At 41.3% G+C, this 20,154-nt stretch overlaps 2 protein-coding genes and 1 non-coding gene across 4 annotated transcripts in view; 1 reads left to right on the forward strand and 2 right to left on the reverse strand.

Moving 5' to 3' along the window:
* Nucleotides 1-9,073, forward strand: part of arhgef16 (Rho guanine nucleotide exchange factor (GEF) 16) — a 38,127-nt gene extending 29,054 nt beyond the window's left edge. The window contains exons 13-15 of the mRNA XM_055892652.1: nucleotides 5,835-5,899; nucleotides 8,268-8,369; nucleotides 8,709-9,073. Coding sequence (XP_055748627.1) covers nucleotides 5,835-5,899; nucleotides 8,268-8,369; nucleotides 8,709-8,848 — 307 coding nt within the window. The 3' untranslated portion in view covers nucleotides 8,849-9,073. The remainder of the gene's footprint in view (nucleotides 1-5,834; nucleotides 5,900-8,267; nucleotides 8,370-8,708) is intronic.
* An 87-nt stretch (nucleotides 9,074-9,160) lies between these two features.
* On the reverse strand, nucleotides 9,161-16,337 carry ybx1 (Y box binding protein 1). 2 transcript variants are annotated; one of them, XM_055892654.1, is made up of 8 exons: nucleotides 16,043-16,337; nucleotides 14,238-14,301; nucleotides 13,935-13,968; nucleotides 13,710-13,799; nucleotides 12,632-12,907; nucleotides 11,836-11,921; nucleotides 10,646-10,917; nucleotides 9,161-9,485 (listed from the first exon to the last, which is right to left on the reverse strand). In XM_055892654.1, the coding sequence occupies exons 1-7, from the start codon at nucleotides 16,320-16,322 to the stop codon at nucleotides 10,671-10,673; spliced, it is 1,077 nt and encodes a 358-aa protein (XP_055748629.1). In that variant the 5' UTR covers nucleotides 16,323-16,337; the 3' UTR covers nucleotides 9,161-9,485; nucleotides 10,646-10,670. The 2 variants fall into 2 exon arrangements, with proteins under 2 accessions (XP_055748629.1, XP_055748628.1); XM_055892653.1 differs by having other exon boundaries at nucleotides 12,569-12,907.
* LOC129830484 (small nucleolar RNA SNORD111) lies at nucleotides 11,524-11,604 on the reverse strand. The gene has a single exon (XR_008755537.1). It is a non-coding gene; the product is annotated as a small nucleolar RNA SNORD111 (small nucleolar RNA).
* Nucleotides 16,338-20,154: the final 3,817 nt, after the last annotated feature.

The following is a 20,154-nucleotide window of genomic DNA, read 5'->3' on the forward strand; positions in this document are numbered from 1 at the left end:
TGGACGTCAAGCTAGTGCAGTGTTCTTGAACGCAGCCCGCGACGCGGTTAGCCATTGTGGCTGGGACTGCAGATTGTCCCGGGTTTGTGACTGTAGATCCCTGATGTTTTCAATTTTCCCTGTGACCTGCCCTTTCTGGAACTGCGAGGAGTAACAGACTAACATACATTGCTAGCTACCATGACAAGGACCAAAGCCGGCGGGAGTACCGTTTCGATGACAGTGCCAGTGGTGTCTCTCTATAACACGTGAAGGATCTTTTAAACAAACAAAAATATATATATATATAAGCAGTTGTTACAAGAAAATAGTTTCAAGTGTTTTGTCCAAATACTCGTCGATTCTACTAATAAAAGAATGGACGACCTGACCAGAGGTCCAGGACCTGAAGAACAGTTTGCAGTTCTCCCAGGGTACGAGAGCCAAAGAGCCAAGAACTGGAGAGGAACGTATATCTTCCTCAACGAGGACTATCCTGAAGCTGTGCGCCAGAGGAAAGCACTGATCCCAGCCATGAAAGGTGCCAGAGTGAGTGGGGACATTGCGTACATCCGCTACGACAGGCTCATTGTCCACCCTCCCTCCAGAAGCCTGCAAGTGATGAGAGTCTAGCCTATGGGTTCGTAACCCTGCAGCGCACGCACACACATTGATTAATGGACTGCTGAATGTGTTTTTTTTAAATGTATTGCTTGGTCTCTCTGATAAGCTACTCAGGAAAGGGCTGAAAATGGCCTATATCAATATATGTAGTCTCAGGAACAAGATGATCCACATGTATTGATCACATCTTTAGTAATGCTGTAGAACTTTGTTCTAAATCTATATCCGTACCCATTTGATGCAGTGATCACAATAAAGTGGCGATCTAGGAAAGCCAAAGTTCCAACAGCTGGGCCTAAAATAGTGTATAAGAGATCATACAAAAGATTTTGCTGTGGATATTAAAAATATTTGTGGGTCTGATGTGATTAATGAGGAGCATCCAGACGCTGCACTTGATGAATTTATGAAATTGCTTCTTCCAATTACTGATAAACGTGCACCTGTTAAGAAACTGACTGTTAGAATTGTTTAGGCTCCATGGATTGATGAGGAATTGAAAAACTGTATGGTTGACATCTGACTGGTTTACTTACTGCAAATTGAGATTGTGACTAAAGTCAACAAAAAGAATAAACTGTATGAAGCCAAGATCAATGATATAAAGAATGATGGAAAAAAACTTGTACTTGAAATTATGGGCAGAAAGACATTCAACTCCATCTTTTGTTGATGAATAAGCCATCGCAAAACCATTTGATGTTGCCAATTATTTTAATTATTATTTCATTGGCAAACTTAGGCAGGAAATGCCCACGACAAACAGTGAGCAATTATATTCATGCATAAAAAAATACATGTAATAATGAAAGAGAAAGTTAGTGTAGGAGAGGTGGAAAAATCATTGACAATTTAGGCTTGGCTATAGTCAGCCACCATCCTCCGTAGCTTTCCATCTGTCATATTTTTAAATCGGAGCCTAGAGGAAAGTCTTTGTCCTCAGGCCTGTAGGGAAGCCAAAGTAATTCCGCTACCCAAGAGTGGTAAAGCGGCCTTTACTGGTTCTAACAGCAGATCTTTTTTTGACCAAATACAATGTTATTTCGCTGTAAACAAATTAACAGACTTTCAGCATGCTTATAGAAAAGGGCACTCAACATGTACTGCACTGACACGAATGACTGATGATTGGTTGAAATTTATATTATTGACCATAACCTGTTGAGAACTTAACCTTTTCTCAATAGGGGGTGCTGTTTTCACTTTAATCATTTCGTTCCCAAATTAAACTGCCTCGTACTCAATTCTTGCTCGTACAATATGCATATTATTATTACTATTGGATAGAAAACACTCTAGTTTCTAAAACCGTTTGAATTATATCTGTGAGTAAAACAGAACTGGAGTTAAAGCAATTTTCCTATGAGGACGTGAGAATGCTGAAATCTGCTGGCTGTTCTGAGATCTGTTTATAAATCTGCCTGTCTTCTATTGGTTGAGATGCACTGCATACGCCTTCCCCTGGATGTCAGCGAATAGTGAGAATTGAAATGGTGTTGCTAGGCAGATCTGAGAGCTTATAAATGGGCTGGGAACGTGAGGACCGGCCTTTGTTCTCCTGGCCAGGACGCAGAAAGGAGCTCTGGCTGTCGTTCTAGAACGCTCCGGTTATAGCCCTTAGATATATCCGGCTCTGTTTTTATTCGATATAGGTGTTAAAGACATCATAATGTTGTTATATTAAACCGAGTAATATCAGTATATTGCGACTTTTCTGATATTTATTAGTGCTGCGTTTTAGTGAGTCGGACACGTCTTTGCCACATGTTTACTGCTAATTCGAACGTTGAAGAGGACAATCTACAACCAAGCAACGATTCTTTTGGACTAAGGACACCTTGCCCAAGATTCTGATGGGAGTTCATCAAAAAGTAAGAACTATATATGATGTTAATTCGTTGTTCTGTTGAAAAATGTAGAACTCATATTCCGCCATTAATCTCGGTGCGGTCTCGCTTTAACGCACGCTGTATGTTGTAGTAACGTTAGATTTTTTAAATTAACACAGCGATTGCATTAAGAACTAATGCATCTTTCATTTGCTGTCCAACCTGTATTTTTTTTAGTCAAGTTTAGGATTAGTTACTGATTAGACTAGGTGCCTCTCCCAAGATTTCTCCCGACATATTGTTGGCAGCCTGGCTACTTTTCTCATTGTATAACCACGATTTGTGCCGCTAAATATGCACATTTTCGAACAAACTCTATGTATTGTGTAATATGATGTTATAGGACTGTCATCTGATGAAGTTGAGAAGGTTAGTCAAAAATGTAATATCTTTTGCTGGTTTATTCGCTATCGCTAACGTGCATGAATCAATGCTGCTGTGTGGTTGGCTATTGTAGTAAGCTAATATAATGCTTTACTGTGTTTTCGCTGTAAAACACTTAAGAAATCTGAAAAATTGGCTGGATTCACAAGATCTTTGTCTTTCATTTGCTGTACGCTGTGTATTTTTCAGAAATGTTTTATGATGAGTATTTAGGTGTTACACGATGGTCTCTGTAGTTATTCTAGTTGCTTTGGTGAGAGTTGTGATGGTGGCTGCAATGGTAAACTATGATTTATACCTGAAATATGCACATTTTTATAACAAAACATATGCTATACAATAAATATGTTATCAGACTGTCATCTGATTAAGTTGTTTCTTGGTTAGTGGCTATTTATATCTTTATTTGGTTAAATTTGTGATAGCTACCTATGCAGGGAAAAAATGGTGGGGAAAAAAGTTGTCTTTTGCTATCGTGGTTAGCTAATAGATTTACATATTGTGTCTTCCCTGTAAAACATTTTAAAAAATCAGAAATGATGGCTGGATTCACAAGATGTGTATCTTTCATCTGGTGTCTTGGACTTGTGATTTAATGATATTTAGATGCTTGTATTTACTTGTGACGCTATGCTAGTCAGCTTTTTTACTGATGGGGGTGCTTCCGGATCCGGGTTTGTGATGAAGTAGAAGTTACGCGCTATGGGATTTCAACCTCCGGAATATCGTTGATTCAGAGCTATCTATCTAATAGAACTCAAAGGGTTTTCTTTAACGGAAGCGTTTCTAATGTCAAACATGTAAAGTGTGGTGTACTGCAGGGCAGCTCTCTAGGCCCTCTACTCGTTTCTATTTTTACCAATGACCTGCCACTGGCATTAACAAAGCCACATGTATGCTGATGATTCAACCATATGTCTCAGCTACCACAGCTAATGAAGTCACTTAAACCCTTAACAAATAGTTGCAGTCTGTTTTAGAATGGGTGGCCAGTAATAAACTGGTCCTGAACACCTCTAAAACTAAGAGCATTGTATTTGATACAAATCATTCCTTAAAAAATCTTGACGCACGGATCCCTTTAGCGGGATCATTTTCATAAACAACCGCTGAATTGCAGAGCGCCAAATTAAAAAAAAAAAATGCAAAAAATATTTATATTCATGAAATCACAAGTGCAATATAGCAAAACACAGCTTAGCTTGTTGTTAATCCACCTGTCGTGTCAGATTTTGAAAATATGCTTTACAGCGAAAGCAATCCAAGTGTTTGAGTTTCACTAGACAAAACATTAAGAACACCTGGTCACGAAAGCCAGAGAAGCAATAAAATTATTCGCTTACCTTTGATCTTCGGATGTTTGCACTCACGAGAACCCCAGTTACACAAATGTTCCTTTTGTTCGATAAAGATTATTTTTATATAAAAAAAACTCCATTTGTTTGGTGCGTTATGTTCAGTATTCCACAGCCTTAGGCAGGTCATCAAGGCTTGACAAATTCCAAAAAGTATCCGTAAAGTTTGTAGAAACATGTCAAACGTTTTTAATAATCAATCCTCAGGTTGTTTTTAACATCAATAATCAATCATATTTCAACCGGACTGTAAACTATTCAATACTGGAGAGAAAGAAAATGTCGAGCATCCAGTAGTTTGTGTGGTCCAGTGCTGCAAGGAAAGACCTAGTTAAGCTGCAGCTGGCCCAGAACAGGGTGGCACGTTTTGCTCTTCATTGTAATCCGAGGGCTGATATAAATACAATGCATGCCAGTCTCTCTTGGCTAAGAGTTGAGAACTGACTGCATCACTTCTTTTTTATAAGAAACAATGTGTTAAATCCTAAATTGTTTGCATAGTCAACTTACACACACACACGTATGCCACCAGGGGTCTTTTCATAGTCTCCAGAACAAATTTAAAAAAAAATAGTATTATGTAGAGCCCTTATTGCATGGAACTTCCTTCCATCTCATATTGCTCAAATAAACGGCAAACGTGGTTTCAAAAAACAGATAAAGCAACACCTCGTGGCACAATGCCTCTCCCCTATTTGACCTAGACAGTTTGAATGCATTGATATGTAGCTACGTGTGCCCTATTTTTTTTTTTTTTTTTTTTTTTAAATAAATGTATGTAGTTTTGTCCTTGAGCTGTTTTTGTCTTATGTTTTGTGTGGACCCCAGGAAGAGTAGCTTGTGCAACAGCTAATGGGGATCCTAATAAAATGCCAAATACCAACCTGACAGAGCTTGAGAGGATCTGCAGAAAAGAATGGGAGAAACTCCCCAAATACAGGTGTGCCAAGCTTGTAGCATCATACCCAAGAAGACTCGAGGCTGTAATCGCCACCAAAGGTTCTTCAATTAAGTACTGAGTCGAGGTTCAGAATATTTTTGTAAATGTGATATTTCAGTTTGTTTTTAATATATTTGCAAACATTTCTAAAATCCTGTTTTTGCCTTGTCATTGTGTGTAGATTGATGAGGGGGAAAAACGACTTAATTAATTTTAGAATAAGGCTGTAATGTGGAAGGTGTCTGAATACTTTCTGAATGCACTAACTGCATTATACCACATGTTTATAGGGATAGTTTTAGCTTAAAATTCATTAACTAGTAATTTAGCAAAGTCCAGAATATCATGGCTAGCATTTTTGGAGAAAGTTGTGGAAACAAAGTGGGGTCACACCTTATTTGGATAGTCCAGCTGTAGATGTTCTACAGATGGTCATATTATCTGTTGATAAGTAACTGCTTGCTAGGGTTACGGTTAGGTTTCGAATAAGGGTCAGTTAGGATAGTCTGTAGAGCATCTTTACCAAAAGTGAAACTGATAATCAATCTCCTCACCCGCTTTCCCCATGCTTTGGAATGCACCACTAACTGATACAATCAGTTTCTACTAACAATGCCATGTTCTTTAATCATTTGAGTGTCTGATCTTTGTCTTAATTTCAAGGGTCGACCGTGCTCGTTGGGTAAGTGCTCTCCGGGAGCACAAGCAGAACAGGACCAGTGCAGACGGTAGGATTATTAAATGCTATTTACCTTAATTGATGCTGAATGGTGATGTCAGTGTTGGGGGAAGCTACCCTGAAAATATAATTGACCAACTACTTCACACTGAAAGAAGTTAAGCTACACTAAACATTAAGAAAAATATAGTTCTAACTGATGTTACTTTGGATCTAGTGATCTACTTTTTGAAAAATCATATGCAAATCTGAAATGCCTTATCAGAATGTATAATTTGGCCTTTTAAACACAAACATGTTTCAAATGAGAATTAGGCAGGTGATGCCGAGACATGGGTGAAGGGCAAAAATACCCTATTTTATTTTTGCCAAAACAGTAGTGTGGTTATCTAGACCACCTACATGGAAAGTTAGTAATTATCTACTGAAACCACTACCAATATTTGGAATTTAATTAAACTACCACCAAGCTACTTGGTCAATTATATTTTCAGGATCATTCACGAGTTGACTGAAAGTATGTGATTACTTTTTGCAAAAAGGTAGTTAAATTACTAGTTGAACTACATGTAGTTCGCTAGTCCACCACTGGATATTGGCCATCTTTTGGCTATTTACCGTAGATAACATAAGCAGTATATCTGTTTCCAACCTTTTCTGAACTGCAGCACAACTTGATGGAATAAACTTTCCTGAGGCACACCTATATTTTCCCTTATCAAATGACTTGCACCTTTTGGCTCAAATTGAAGACACTGATGACATATACAATCACATCTGAAATGATTAGCACCCTTGATAAAGATGAGCAAAAAAGACCATGCTATAAAAATTATTGCACACTATATACAGTATATAAGCTCCCAGTAATTTATTGTGTAAACCAACGTTTTGGGATTAGTGCCTTCTGCAGGGTAATATCATGAATGCTTGACTATTTACATTTAAAACTGTTTTACCACTTTCTCCCCAATTGGTAGTTAGTCTTGTCCCATCGCTGAAACTCCCAGACGGACTCTGTAGAGGTGAAGGTCGAGAGCCATGAGTCCTCCGAAACACGACCCTGCCAAGCCGCACTGCTTTTTGACACACTGCTTGCTCAACCCGGAAGCTAGCCGTACCAATGTGTCGGAGGAAACACCGTACGACAAGTTAGTGTGCATGCGCCTTGCCCGCCATGAGTCGCTAGGTGATGGGACAAGAACATCCCGGCCGGCCAAACCCTCCCCGGACGACGCTGGTCCAATTGCGCGCCGCCTCATGGGTCCCGGTCACGGCCAGCTGCACGCAGCCTGGGTTTGAACCTGGGTCTGTAGTGATGCCTTGTGCCACTCGGGAGGTCCTATGACTATTTTTAAAGCCTAGTTTACTCGCTATTAGTCAGGGGTGCGCGCCAGCTCATGGAGTTTCACACAACAAAAAAAACTCTTTAAATTATTCAAATACTGAGCTACATTGTATTGGGAAGTGTTATTTTAATACAATTTTAAAAAATCAAACATGGATGTAAGTTATTGCAACCTGTTTTCAATACCCTCTGAAAGGATAACATCACTTAGAAAAAAGCTAAATCTCATGAGATTAAAGTACATATTGGCATCTTAGACCACAATCTTTCCAGGGCCATGGCCTGCCCTCTTCAAACCACAAGTTTTAAATGGGGTTTAAGTCTGGAGACAGGTGGCCATTGTGATTGAAATATTGATGGTTTTTTTGGTGGTCAATAAAGTGTGGATTGAGGTCATTGTCTTGCTGGAAGATCCATTTGCAGCCAAGTTTAATATTTTACAGTAGATATGAGGTTTTCTGCATATGCTTCCTTTCAAGGCCAAACCCACCACTGGTGTGCGTGGTCAAAGAGTTCTGTCTCATCTGACCAGAGCATCCGGTTCCAATCCAATTTAGCAAATCAAGGTGTTTACATGTGATCTCAATAATAGCCTATTGGCATGGAGATGGTCTCATTGTAGATTGAGACCCTAAGATGTGACTAAATTCTGTTATTCTCCAACTGTGGCCATGGCCTTCTTTTGGGAGGCAAAAGTGTTTTCCTTAGTCATCTACCAAACTTAATTGTTCCCTTAGTGGTAAATTTGTTTGTTTGCAATTTTTGTACCCGTTGCCTGTTTTTTTATGAAGGTCATCCATCACCATGGAAAACAGCAGAAGGGATTTTACATTCATGTTACCCATTTCTATACCCCAGTGAAACAGGAAGCCACAATAGTTCCTTTAACTTGAATGTTAATGCAGATTAAATGTTTGATTTTTATCTATACTAATCATTACATTTACTTAAACAATTTGCTTCTCTCAAGGGTGCCAACAATTTCAGATGTGACTAGCTACATGTATCTGCTTTCCATTTCAATGACATTGGTTAACTTAGTGGGCCTTTTTATGGTGGTGTGTTTCAGGCCTGCCGCAGTACGAGGCCACCAAAGCCTACATGCCCAAGGAGCCAGACGAGCTAGGCCTGCAGCAAGCAGAGGTAGTCATCCTCCTGCAGAAAGAAGAGGGTAAGTCTGGATAGAAACGAGTAACCTAGCGCTAACACTTGATAACCTGCAGCAGCTACATCAATTTCGGGACTTGTAAATTAGTATGTACCCATTGATTTAAAGAAATGCCTTAGTTAATCCATGTTTGAATCAAAAGTATAGCTTCACCCATGTCAGTCCTTGCATCCATAGCTCTGGTTGAGTTTGGTTACTTCTCAAACCCCATCCCTCAGCTTTTTAGTGAAACCATGGAGTGTGGTTTGCTGCTTTAAGGCAAATAATGCATTGACGTGTCTATAAACTGAGTAGGTTAGGATAAATCATATTGCTACCAAAATATCTTCCTTCCTGTTGTAGACTGGTGCCATGGGGAGAGGATGAGGGATGGAGAGAGAGGCTGGTTTCCTGCCAGTTGTGCCACGGAGATCACCAACCGCATTGCTATGGAGAACAATGTACAGCGTATGAAGCGTCTGCGCAAGGAGACCAACGTTTAGCCAACCAACATCCCCGCCTCCATATCAGACCTCACTTGCTTGGCCGGGAAGTAATTTCCATGTACATTTGAAATGGTAGTGTTGTATGAATTTAATGTCAGTTATTCTGTAAATGTATTTCTATTTTACATTCATTTGAAACATGCCATGGTGGTGGGACAGTGTCAGCAATGTTAAGAATTGTGTATGATGCCTGCAAGTGCCAAATAAATATTCAAACTTGTATACATTCTTAACTACAGTATACCCAACCAAGTGGTTGTCATGTATTTGGACAGACCATTGGTGCAAAACAAACAGTTGAGTCAACAGTTCTCCTTTGACTTTTTATTTGAGCTTGCGTTGTTAAAATTCATGTTTGAATACATAAAAAGTTATTTAAAAATGTCAACTGACCAGATATCAAATTACTTTTAAAAACCATTTGGTGTAAAAACTTAGGACCGATTTTAGAAAAACATCTGCCGTTTCTCCCAAACTTTTTTTTAGCTGTCACAAAAATAATGGAACAAAACAGGTCTGCATAGATTCTGCAGGCAATCGGTGGTAATCTGGTCAAATTCATGGTGCAAGCTTAAGACGATCGTCAAGTCAAATCTCTCTTATTGCTCAGATCTTTGTTTCTTCTTGATGACAACTGTAGAGAAAAGAGAGACTGTTAAAGAAAATACATTACATCAGTCAACTGATATGAATGTGCAACCGGGGCAGAGGTTGGCACAATGGCAGGACTAAACAGGCAGCCAGTTTGCTTTATCAAATCCATGGCATTACCTCATTCTGCCCCTGCCTTGGGCGATGGAGCACAGTGTCAATAGAAAGTGCAGACTGAGCCTGGCTTTAGAACTCGAGTGAACTGGCCCAGGACACTACACCAATGGCCATCTGATATGGACTTTTCCACTGAATCGGGTCGCAGATTTAACTCAACAATGCATGTACTTAATAGTTGGAATATTTTATTAACGACACTCGCACATCACTAAATTGAAATTGATCTTTGATAGGGGGCAGCATTTTCACTTTTGGATAACACAGTTTCTAAAACTGAGTATAACAGAACTCATGGCAGGCAAAATCCGGAGAAAAAATCCAAACAGGAAGTGAGAATTGAGGCGGGTGTGGTGTTTCCATAAATTTCTTTGAAATCTGACACAGCGGTTGCATTAAGAACAAGTGTATCTTTAATTCTAATTCGCATTTCTGAACATGGCGCCAATGTAAACCGAGATTTGTGGATATAAATATGCACATTATCGAACAAAACATACATGTATTGTGATGTCCTGTGTGTGTCATCCGATGAAGATCAAAGGTCAGGGAATAATTTTATCTCCTTCTGCTTTTTGTGGCTATGTACCGACTTGACATAATTGTTTGGTGTGCTTTCGCCGTAAATCATTTTTGAAATCAGACACTTTGGCTGGATTAACGAGAAGTTTATCTTTAAAATACTTGTATGTTTGAGGAATTTAATTATGAGATTTCTGTTTTGAATTTGGCGCCCTGCAATTTCACTGGCTGTTGGTTAGGTGGGACGCTACCGTCCCACATATCCCAGAGAAGTTAAGCAATAAGGACCCGTTTCTCCAACCAATACAATAAATATCTATGCCAGCGTGCGTGTGGGAAAAAGTTAATTTGTACGTTTTACCATGAATACTCTTGCAGTCCTATATCAAATAAATTAAGCTTGACTGCATTAATTTAATCCAGCATGCTTGCTGCATAGGATTGTATCATTTCCCTCCCAGAAATCAGGTATGCTAAGTAGCAATGTGTGTGTTGGAGACTCACCCGGACGATGGTATGCCGGCAGTTTCTACTCAGCCCCGCCCTGCTCGGCCGCGGGAGCGGGCGTTTTCTCTGTAGATGGTTCCCCGTCGGTCTTGGCCTCCTTGCCATCCTGGGGCTTGCCGCCAGTCTGTGGGCGTCTGCGGCGATAGTTGAAGTTTCGGCGGTAGCGGCGCTGGCGGGGCTCCTGGTTCTCACCATCACCATCCTGGTTCTCCTTGTTTTCCCCATCGCCGTCCCGCACCGGTCTGGGACGGGGTGGACCGCCACCCCTGCTGTAGGAGTTGAGGGACACACACTTTAACATCTGCCTCACCTCAAGATGGCCCCTAGCACCCATAACAACAAATTCCAATTTAAGGATGATAATTTGAAATGTAACCACAAAAAATGACATTTTCTCAAAAGTGTGGTTACAAGTTTAACTTTCAAAGCGGAATTATTTTCCAATTGTTCCTCAACTGCAATATATCTCTAATGTTGTTGCTCTGAGTATACTTTAATCTAATGTATATCTAAATAAGACTGAATTGAGACAATCACACAAAGGTATGTGGATCCACTTCAAATTAGTGGATTCAGCCACACCCATTGCTGACAGGTGTATAAAACATTTGAGTACACAGCCATGCAATCTCTATAGATACACAATTGGCAGTAGAATGGCCTTATTGAAGAGCTGTGACTTTGAACATGGCACTGTCTTAGAATGCAACCACCAAGTCAGTTGGTCAGATTTCTGCCCTGCTAGAGCTGCTATTGTGAAGTGGAAATATCTATGACCAAACGGTCTACGGTTTGACAAAACAATGACATTCAAAATGGGGAAAAACACATTTCTCAAATTAAACAGGGTCGTTGAGGGGCAAGCAAATGTGAACATGCTGAGATCAGAGGTGTTTATGCTCTCTCCATTATTCTGTCAGAGAAGAGACATGAGAAAATCATCATTTCAACAGCATTGATATTTACAAACATTGTTTGGTTCTGGAATTATTTAAGATCATAGTCCATAGATAAAGTTTGGCCAATTCACCAGGGTCATGCATTTCATAATACTTATAGGGATCATCTTGGTTAACCCAGAACTAAACTCTGTAATAGGTCAGCTGCTCAATTAAGTTCTGGGTCCATCCGTGTTGAGGTTATAACCCCTTCGTACAGCCTTGTGTCAATAAACACAACATGCGAACCTTGGTCGGAAGCCTCTGTAGTAGTTCTGTCTCATTGGTTTGTTGCCCTGGTCTGGACCTCCCTGGTTCTCGTCACCTTCGCCACCCTAAAAACAAACAAGAGTTAGTCACAGTCATAAATCACTCAAGGCTCACGAAGTCCTGACTCAACCCAGATCCGGGTCTGAAACTCACTATTGTATAGAAAGAATGTGAAAAAACAGGAAAAGATATGCTCTGATGACAACTGACTGACAGAAAGCTTAGCTACCATTAAATTAATTTGCCTCTGTGGGGAGACACTTCCCTGTTTTTCCAGTTTTGCACATTTCCTGTTATTCCAGTTTTGCCTTGGTGTGCGGTAGATTCTACCTATTATCTGGATAGAAAGAAGCACCAGCCACCATATATTTTAGTCTCTGCTCATGTGGCGACCAACAGCAGGTGTAACGCTTTGGGGGTTTTGTGATGGATTGACAGACCTATTTTGGTCAACTTGTATTGGTCTGTTGACCAACACACTCAAGGTTTAATTGTAGTCTGTTGACCAGTGGTTTGGAGCCAATTTTAGGTCCTGTCAGTATATAGACTATGTAGACCTATTTTGGTGAACCTGTATTGGTCTGTTAACTAATACACTTGAGGTTTGGTTTTGTCCGGCCAAAACCAAGTGTAGCGCGCGTGTTCGATGAGAGTGTGTATGACATCACTGGAACGGGGCCGGACTGCTTCAGGAGTGCCTGTGACAGCGTACCTCAGTCATCTCTCCGCGAGGTGCGTTGGTGTACGGGGGCCGACGGCCGTAGCGTCTACGTACAAAGTATGGGGGGTAGCGCCGTCTCCCGGGGAAGGGGGGCCTGCGCTGCTGGGGCTGCATCTCTCCTTCCGGGGCACTCTCAGCACACTCGCGGCTCTTGCGGGGGGGGCGCTCTCCTTCACCCTCGCCGTCACTCTGGTAGTTGTCCGGGTATTCGCCGTCACGGGCTGGGCCCCTCCTGCGGGGGTACCGCCTGTAGCGGTTCCGGTCAGCTGCATACTTGCTCCCCTGGACTGGGACACCCGCTGGGCCGGTCACATTGGCTGCCTCTGCTCCCTGGGAAGAGATTCAAACACACTGTTCAGACCCCTACCATTCTGGAGAAGTTTAGGGCGGCAGGTAGCCTAGCGAATACCCGAGCAAATAAAGTGAAAAATCTGTCAATGTGCCCTTGAGCAATGCACTGAATCCTAATTGCTCTAGGGAATTGATGACATACCCCACTCCCCGGGGGTGTCTCAGGGCGAGTTGGGATATGCAATAAAAACGTTTCCAATACTTAATAGGACAAATATCACTGTTAGAATCACTGTTTATCATAACTGAGGAGGTACGTGATGTTAGAGTACATTTGGATGCCTTAAAGGTGCACTAGGCGGCAATCGCGCAGCTATTTCGTGATTGCCAAAATTATAGTTTGCCTAATTTCAGTTAGTGCCAAAAAAAGCAAATATTGTGTAGAGAATGATTGTACAGCCGAAACCACTGAAATATATTTTCCATAACCAGAACTATTTTATTTTCAGCTAGTGTAAGTAAAACTACACTTAACAGGAAGCACACAGAACAGCTCTACCACTTAGACTTGCTTTCAATGAGAATGACAGATCTATAACCAGTGGTTTGGAGCCGTGTGGCTCAGTTGGTAGAGCATGGCGCTTGCAACGCCAGGGTTGTGGGTTCAATTCCCACGGGGGGACCAGGATGAATATGTATGAACTTTCCAATTTGTAAGTCGCTCTGGAAAAGAGCGTCTGCTAAATGACTTAAATGTAATGTAAATCTATAACTCATATTTCAAGCTTTAAACATTCCCAAACATATTAAGGCATATTAATGTATATGAGCCTGCAACTACCTTCTCCCCCTCAACCACATCAAACTCCACAGTTTCGCCATCTCCAACACTGCGAAGGTATTTCTTTGGGTTGTTTTTCTTTATGGCAGTCTAAAAAGAAAGCATAACATTTCATTATAAACCTTTGCCTTTGGGACACCAACTGTAATCTGATTTTGACTCCTGGAAAGGAGTGAAAGGTTACACAATACATTACTCGATCCGTGGAGAACTTGAGCTTGTTACCTGGTGGACAAAGACGTCTTCCTTTGTGTCATTCCTTGTGGTAGAAGGGAGAATGCGAATAGTTACATTTAGGCCAATAAAAACCACTGGATTAAAAGATATGTCTGTTTTATAATTGAGGCTAACAGCTTTTAACAGTACCATCTGGCTTAATTGTTACACTACAACAAGAGCACGCCGCGGACAGCCAAATCTGCTTCCCAGCTTTGTAAGCAAATCAAAGCCATAATAGGATTGAGAATGTTCTTTCACACACACTTCATATTTGCGGCCTTTGGACACGCCCAGGAGGGTGCAACATACCTGTTGATGAACCCGTAGCCATTTCTGACGTTGAACCATTTGACTGTACCCAAAACCTTAGTTGCTGAAAAAGACAAAATGTAGCCGAGTTACCAACTATAACTATAATAAATAGCCCTGCAAAGATGTACCGTGCACATTAGCTGCTTTCGTTCTCATTCAAATATTACTCAAAAGGGGAATGGGTCGAGAGCACTTCATGTGGGCAATCAAATGGCAAGACTGATAATGAAAGATTACAGACACAAACCAGGATAGGAAAATACACCGGGGGAAGCAAGTTATAATTAACTGTTGAGCTTTTTATAGATTCCGTCGCTAAACCCTTGGTGTTTGTCTGCCAGCTGCTATGGCATGTTCCAACGCATATTATTAGCTTGCAATAATGACCGTCCTACGTGACGAGGGTCTTATGAGGCCAGAGCTTACCAGTACCAACCTAGGCGTTCTACGCCATGTACACAACTGATCAGAGTGTCTGGTATAATGTGTAACCTGGGCGGATAATCATTTACTGCCCGGAACTAGAGATGCAAAACCATTACCCCCGTTTCAATGCGCACAAGGAAGTGCTTGAATCTTTACACGTGGTGTCGCGCCCTAAGATGCTAGCTAGCGATTTAGCAAGCAAGCTTAGCCAGCTACTGTAGCTAACTTAGCTAGCATATTGCCTTTGGTCTCAACCATGTGGTTGGATACGGGCCAGGATGCTTAAACCTGTTATTCAACAACTCAAATAAATACCCACATGGGCACCGAGTGAGTATTTCTTACGCGGGTGATGGGTAAGGTTTTAGGCGCGATAACAGTGAAATTGTCAGCCAAAGCTGGACAAAATAAATGAATAGAATCCGAACATCGAGGCGGACATTTTGGTCGCCACTATCCACTCTACATAATGGGAAGCTAGTTGGTTGGCTAGCTACTCCATCTGCAACTTAACTAAGTTTGCACAAAATACTAATTCTGGGGGAGGTGAAACATAACATTAGCTAGTTATCGAAATTTAGCAATATAACGTTAGTAACGAGCTAACTTAGCTTGCTTGATAGCCATCGTGCTAAGGCTAACCAGCAAGCTAGCTTCTCCGCAAACAAAGGGATATCATACGATTGCAATCGTGGCTCTGTGTGCAGTCGTTGGCCTCCAATTCATTGTTCCAACTCCCTAAAAAAGGGCTACAATTACTTTCGAAATGGGAATTGCGTAAAATACACGTTGTGTAGTACCTATCCTGGTCATGGGATCTGTGTTATGTTATGTGCAACCAGTATGCGTTTGGGGGTCCGGTAATCGGTCACGATAAAGGCCAATATCAACTCTTTCAAGCCATTTAGCAGAAAGGCTAGCTGCGGTTTGCTAAATCACTATTAGGACATAGATGCCTGAGACAGCGGATATGGAGGACAGGCTAACTTCCAGTATTCATTACCTCGGAACTTGACTCACATATATATGGTCAGCATACTGACGAGTTATAGTATCTAAGCACTATAGTTAGTAAATTCTGAGAATTTGGGTAACGTCAACTAGGTAACGTATGAAGTAGAAAAACGTTAAACCAACTGACATTTTGAATTGGCACTTTAGTTAACATACATCTGATGAGAACATAACGTTCGTTTTAGTTAACGATTTCACGCTAGCCATCCTAGTTACTAACTTAGTTAACTACAATTATTTAGACATTTATTTAGACGTATCTAGTTTGACTCATGTTTGAAAACAACGTTGCCGTGCCAATAAAATCTAATTTGGAATTCAATAATGTTCCACTTGGCTAACGTTATGTAGCTTAACGTTACCGATGACCTTCTTATCCCCCGCGGAAGCTGTAGCTGGCGGGCTGGGTGGGCTCTCCGAATCCACAGCAGGCTCCGGCGGTTGTTGTGTCTCGGCCTCGCTGCTCATGGTTTCTGGTTGGTAATGCCGGCGGTGGCTCTCTAGTGTATTTCCCGGTGCTAGATGGTAACCTGGGCCGGCGGTGGTGGGGGCTGCTGCCTTCGGGCTCTCAACTTTCCTCTCTCCCGTTGCCGATCGAACTGGGAGGAACGAAAAACGATGCAGTGGACTATCCCCAGCCATAGTCCCGCCCACTCTAATATAATTGGTCAATTATTTCCTCTCGATAAACGTAACAATGGGCGGATTCGATTAAACTAAACCGCGGGGCATCGGTCTATGGCCCGTGACGTGAACGGGAAAGGAACGTACATACGTTTTAATTTGCCAACGACTTTTAATTGGGAAGTCACATCAAGCGTTATCTTAAGCAATCACTTCGGAAACAAAACACAATCCTACTCATTACTCCACGTGCTTAATTATGCGACTTTGTTTTGAGCAGACTTCGCAGTGGGTTTTGAGCAGGTCACCTGGCTCACGCCCGGGAGTCAGCCAGATTCCAAAACGAATGCTATCAAATTTCACCCGGCGTAAAATACGCCTACCGGGCGCTCGAGCCAGATTCATAGAAATCCTCATTGGTTGCCAGTTTTTCAGAAATATGGCTGCCCTGAAAATTAATTGGTACAAGAGAAATGATGTCGAAAACCAACACCGCCTACAAGACAGAGCCAGACCTATGAGCTCGAGCCAGACAGACGACCAAGACAGGGGATTAGATTAATCTGGCCCGGCAAAGCGAGTTTTGCACCGGGTGAAAGTTGATTGCATACATTTTGGAACCGGGCTGCTCAATGGCGAAAAAACAGTTGCCCTGTTCAAAGCCCACGGCGAAATCGGCTCAAAACCCAAGTGATGTGGGAGCATGTGGAGTAATTAGTAGGATTCTGTGTTTCCACATGTAAAAGAGATTACTTGATAAAAACGCTTTATCTGCCTTCCCAATTAAAACTAGTTTGAAACATATTTTATGGAAAAGAGATGTTTCTGGAAGCTGCACCTTGTTGACAACATGGCTGAGATTACTGTTCGATTTGAGAAGGCGCTCCTCCCTCACCACTTTTGCGCGTTCACGTCCCAGGCCAAATACCGGTGACCCGCGACTGAGCATAATCTATTCCGCCATTGTAGCTACACAATTTTGTAAAGATACATTGTACAGTGCTCCCAGCAACTACAATAAAGATAAAACAAAACATTAACCAGGTTTAGGTCAAAGTTAACATAAAACTTGAAACACATGCTGAGGCTAAACCTTCAAATGTTAATTCTGACCCAGAAACCTGATTGGTATGCATGTTTTTAAATTATTGCTTAAAATTTTTAAAATACCTTATTTGTAGGTTTTGCCATAGCACTACACAGCTGATTCAGAAAACCAAGTCATCATCAAGCTTTGATTATTTGAAAATCACCCTTGTAGTGCTAGGGCAAAAAACTAAATGTGCACCCGAGGGTGGCCCCTGGACAGAGTATGTTATTTTTAGTATTACATTGTTATTGATTACTGCACTGATTCAACTCATACAGAGGCTCGAACCCAGGACCTCTGCCTCGAAAACGCACTTGACCGCCATCTAGAAGTCTAAGTCACACCCCCGAAAAGCTAGCTATTCAGCGGCACAAGACACTTCAGGTTGCGGAGTGAGTTTCACGCATTCCCATGTGATACATTCACCCCCCAATTTACTCCACAGTGACCCCAGTTTTTAGCAGAGCGCAACTGCTGATGAGGGTCCTGGCACCAGTGTAAAGGAAGTCACGCTGCTTGCATTGCGAGTTCCTGATTCGGTTCATACAAAGGCTCGACCTCAGGGCCTCCGCCTTGCAAACGACTGCTTTCCTGAAGAATCTTACCTAGTAGCACCACCTAAAAGCTAGCTATTTGGCAGTGCAAGTGGGGACACTTCAGGCTGAGGAGTGAGTTTCACCAATAACCATATGTTACATACAGTACCAGTCAAAACTTTGGATACAGCTTCTCATTCAAGGGTTTTTATTTTTTCTATATTGTAGAATAATAGTGAAGACATCAAAACTATAGAATAACACATATGGAATCATGTAGTAACCAAAAACGTGTTAAACAAATCAAAATGTTTTATATTTTAGATTATTCAAAGTAACCACCCTTTGCACACTTGGCATTCTGTCACGCCCTGGCCTTAGTATTCTTTGTTTCCTTTATTATTTTAGTTAGGTCAGGGTGTGACATGGGGAAGGTATGTGTTTTTTGTATTGTCTAGGGTGGTTGTATGGTTTAGGGGGTTAAGTAGAGTAGATGGGTTTGTGTTTAGTGTAGGTGTCTAGCTGTGTCTATGGTTGCCTGAATGGTTCTAATCAGAGACAGATGTCATTAATTGTCTCTGATTGGGAGCCATATTTAAGACAGCCATAGGCACTAGGTTTATGTGGGTAATTGTCTATGTTGAACGTTTGTAGCTTGTGTGTGCACTAACGTTTGTAGCTTCACGTTTGTTGTTTTGTTTCAGTTTATGTCTAGTGTTCGTTTCGTGTTTTTTTCTCTTCTAAATAAAAGATGTATTTTCCACACGCTGCGCCTTGGTCCACTGTCTTTCAAGAAGACGATCGTGACACATTCTCTCAACCAGCTTCATATGGAATGCGTTTCCAACAGTCTTGAAGGATATCCCACATATGCTGAGCACCTGTTGGCTGCTTGTCCTTCACTCTGTGGTCCAACTCATCCCAAACCATCTCAATTGGGTTGAGGTTGGGTGATTGTGGGGGCCAGGTCATCTGATGCAGCACTCCATCACTCTCCTTCTTGGTCAAATAGCCCTTAGACAGCCTGGAGGTATGTTGGGTCATTGTCCTGTTGAAAAACAAATGATAGTCCCACTGAGAGCAAACCAGATGGGATGGCGTATTGCTGCAGAATGCTGTGGTAGCCATGCTGGTTAAGTGTTTGCTCGTGTTTCTTGGCCCAAGCAAGTCTCTTCTTATTGGTGTCCTTTAGTACTGGTTTCTTTGCAGCAATTCAATCATGAAGGCCTGATTCACGCAGTAGTCACTGAACAGTTGATGTTGAGATGTCTGCTACTTGAAGTCTGTGAAGCATTTATTTGGGCTGCAATTTCTGAGGCTGGTAACTCTAATGAACTTATCCTCTGCAGCAGAGTTAACTCAGGGTCTTCCTTTGCTGTGGCGGTCCTCATGAGAGCCAGTTTCATCATAGCGCTTGATGGTTCTCGACTGCACTTGAAAAAACTTTCAAAGTTCTTGAAATTTTCTGGATTAACTGACCTTCATGTCTTAAAGTAATGATGGACTATTGTTTCTCTTTGCCTATTTGAGCTGTTCTTGCCATAATATGGACATGGTCTTTTACCAAATAGGCCTATATTCTGTATACCCCCCTTACCTTGTCACAACACAACTGATTGGTTCAAAAGCATTAAGGAAAGAAATTCCACAAATTAACTTTTAATAAAAGGTACACCTGTGTTAATTGAAATGCATTCCAGGTGACTACCTCATGAAGCTGGTTGTGAGAATGGCAAGTGTGCAAAGCTGTCAAAGGCAAAGGGTGGCTACTTTGAAGAATCTCAAATTTAAAATATATTTTGATTGGTTTAACACGTTTTTGGTTACTACACGATTCCATATGTGTTATTTCATAGTTTGATGTCTTCACTATTATTATACAATGTAGATTATAGTAAACATAAATAAAAACCCTGGAATGAGTAGGTGTGGCCAAACTTTTGACTGCTACTGTATGTCTGTATAAAATGTTGGGCCTCATCATTTTAAACTAACGACTTGAAGGGTTTATAAAGGATTCATAAAGTCTTCATAAGCACTACATACATCTTTCACAAATCACATAAAGGACTAAGCAAAGTCATATGAGTGATATAAAAGGTCCTTCTGGTGATTTGCCAAATATGACAGTGGAACAAGCCTTTTGTCACCCTTTTATAACTATAGACAATTGCTAATGAATGATTTCTGACGCATCTATATAGGCCTGATGAAAGGTGAAGGC

The sequence above is a fragment of the Salvelinus fontinalis genome, chromosome 31 (assembly GCF_029448725.1).
Source record: "Salvelinus fontinalis isolate EN_2023a chromosome 31, ASM2944872v1, whole genome shotgun sequence".
NCBI classification, from domain to species: domain Eukaryota; kingdom Metazoa; phylum Chordata; class Actinopteri; order Salmoniformes; family Salmonidae; genus Salvelinus; species Salvelinus fontinalis.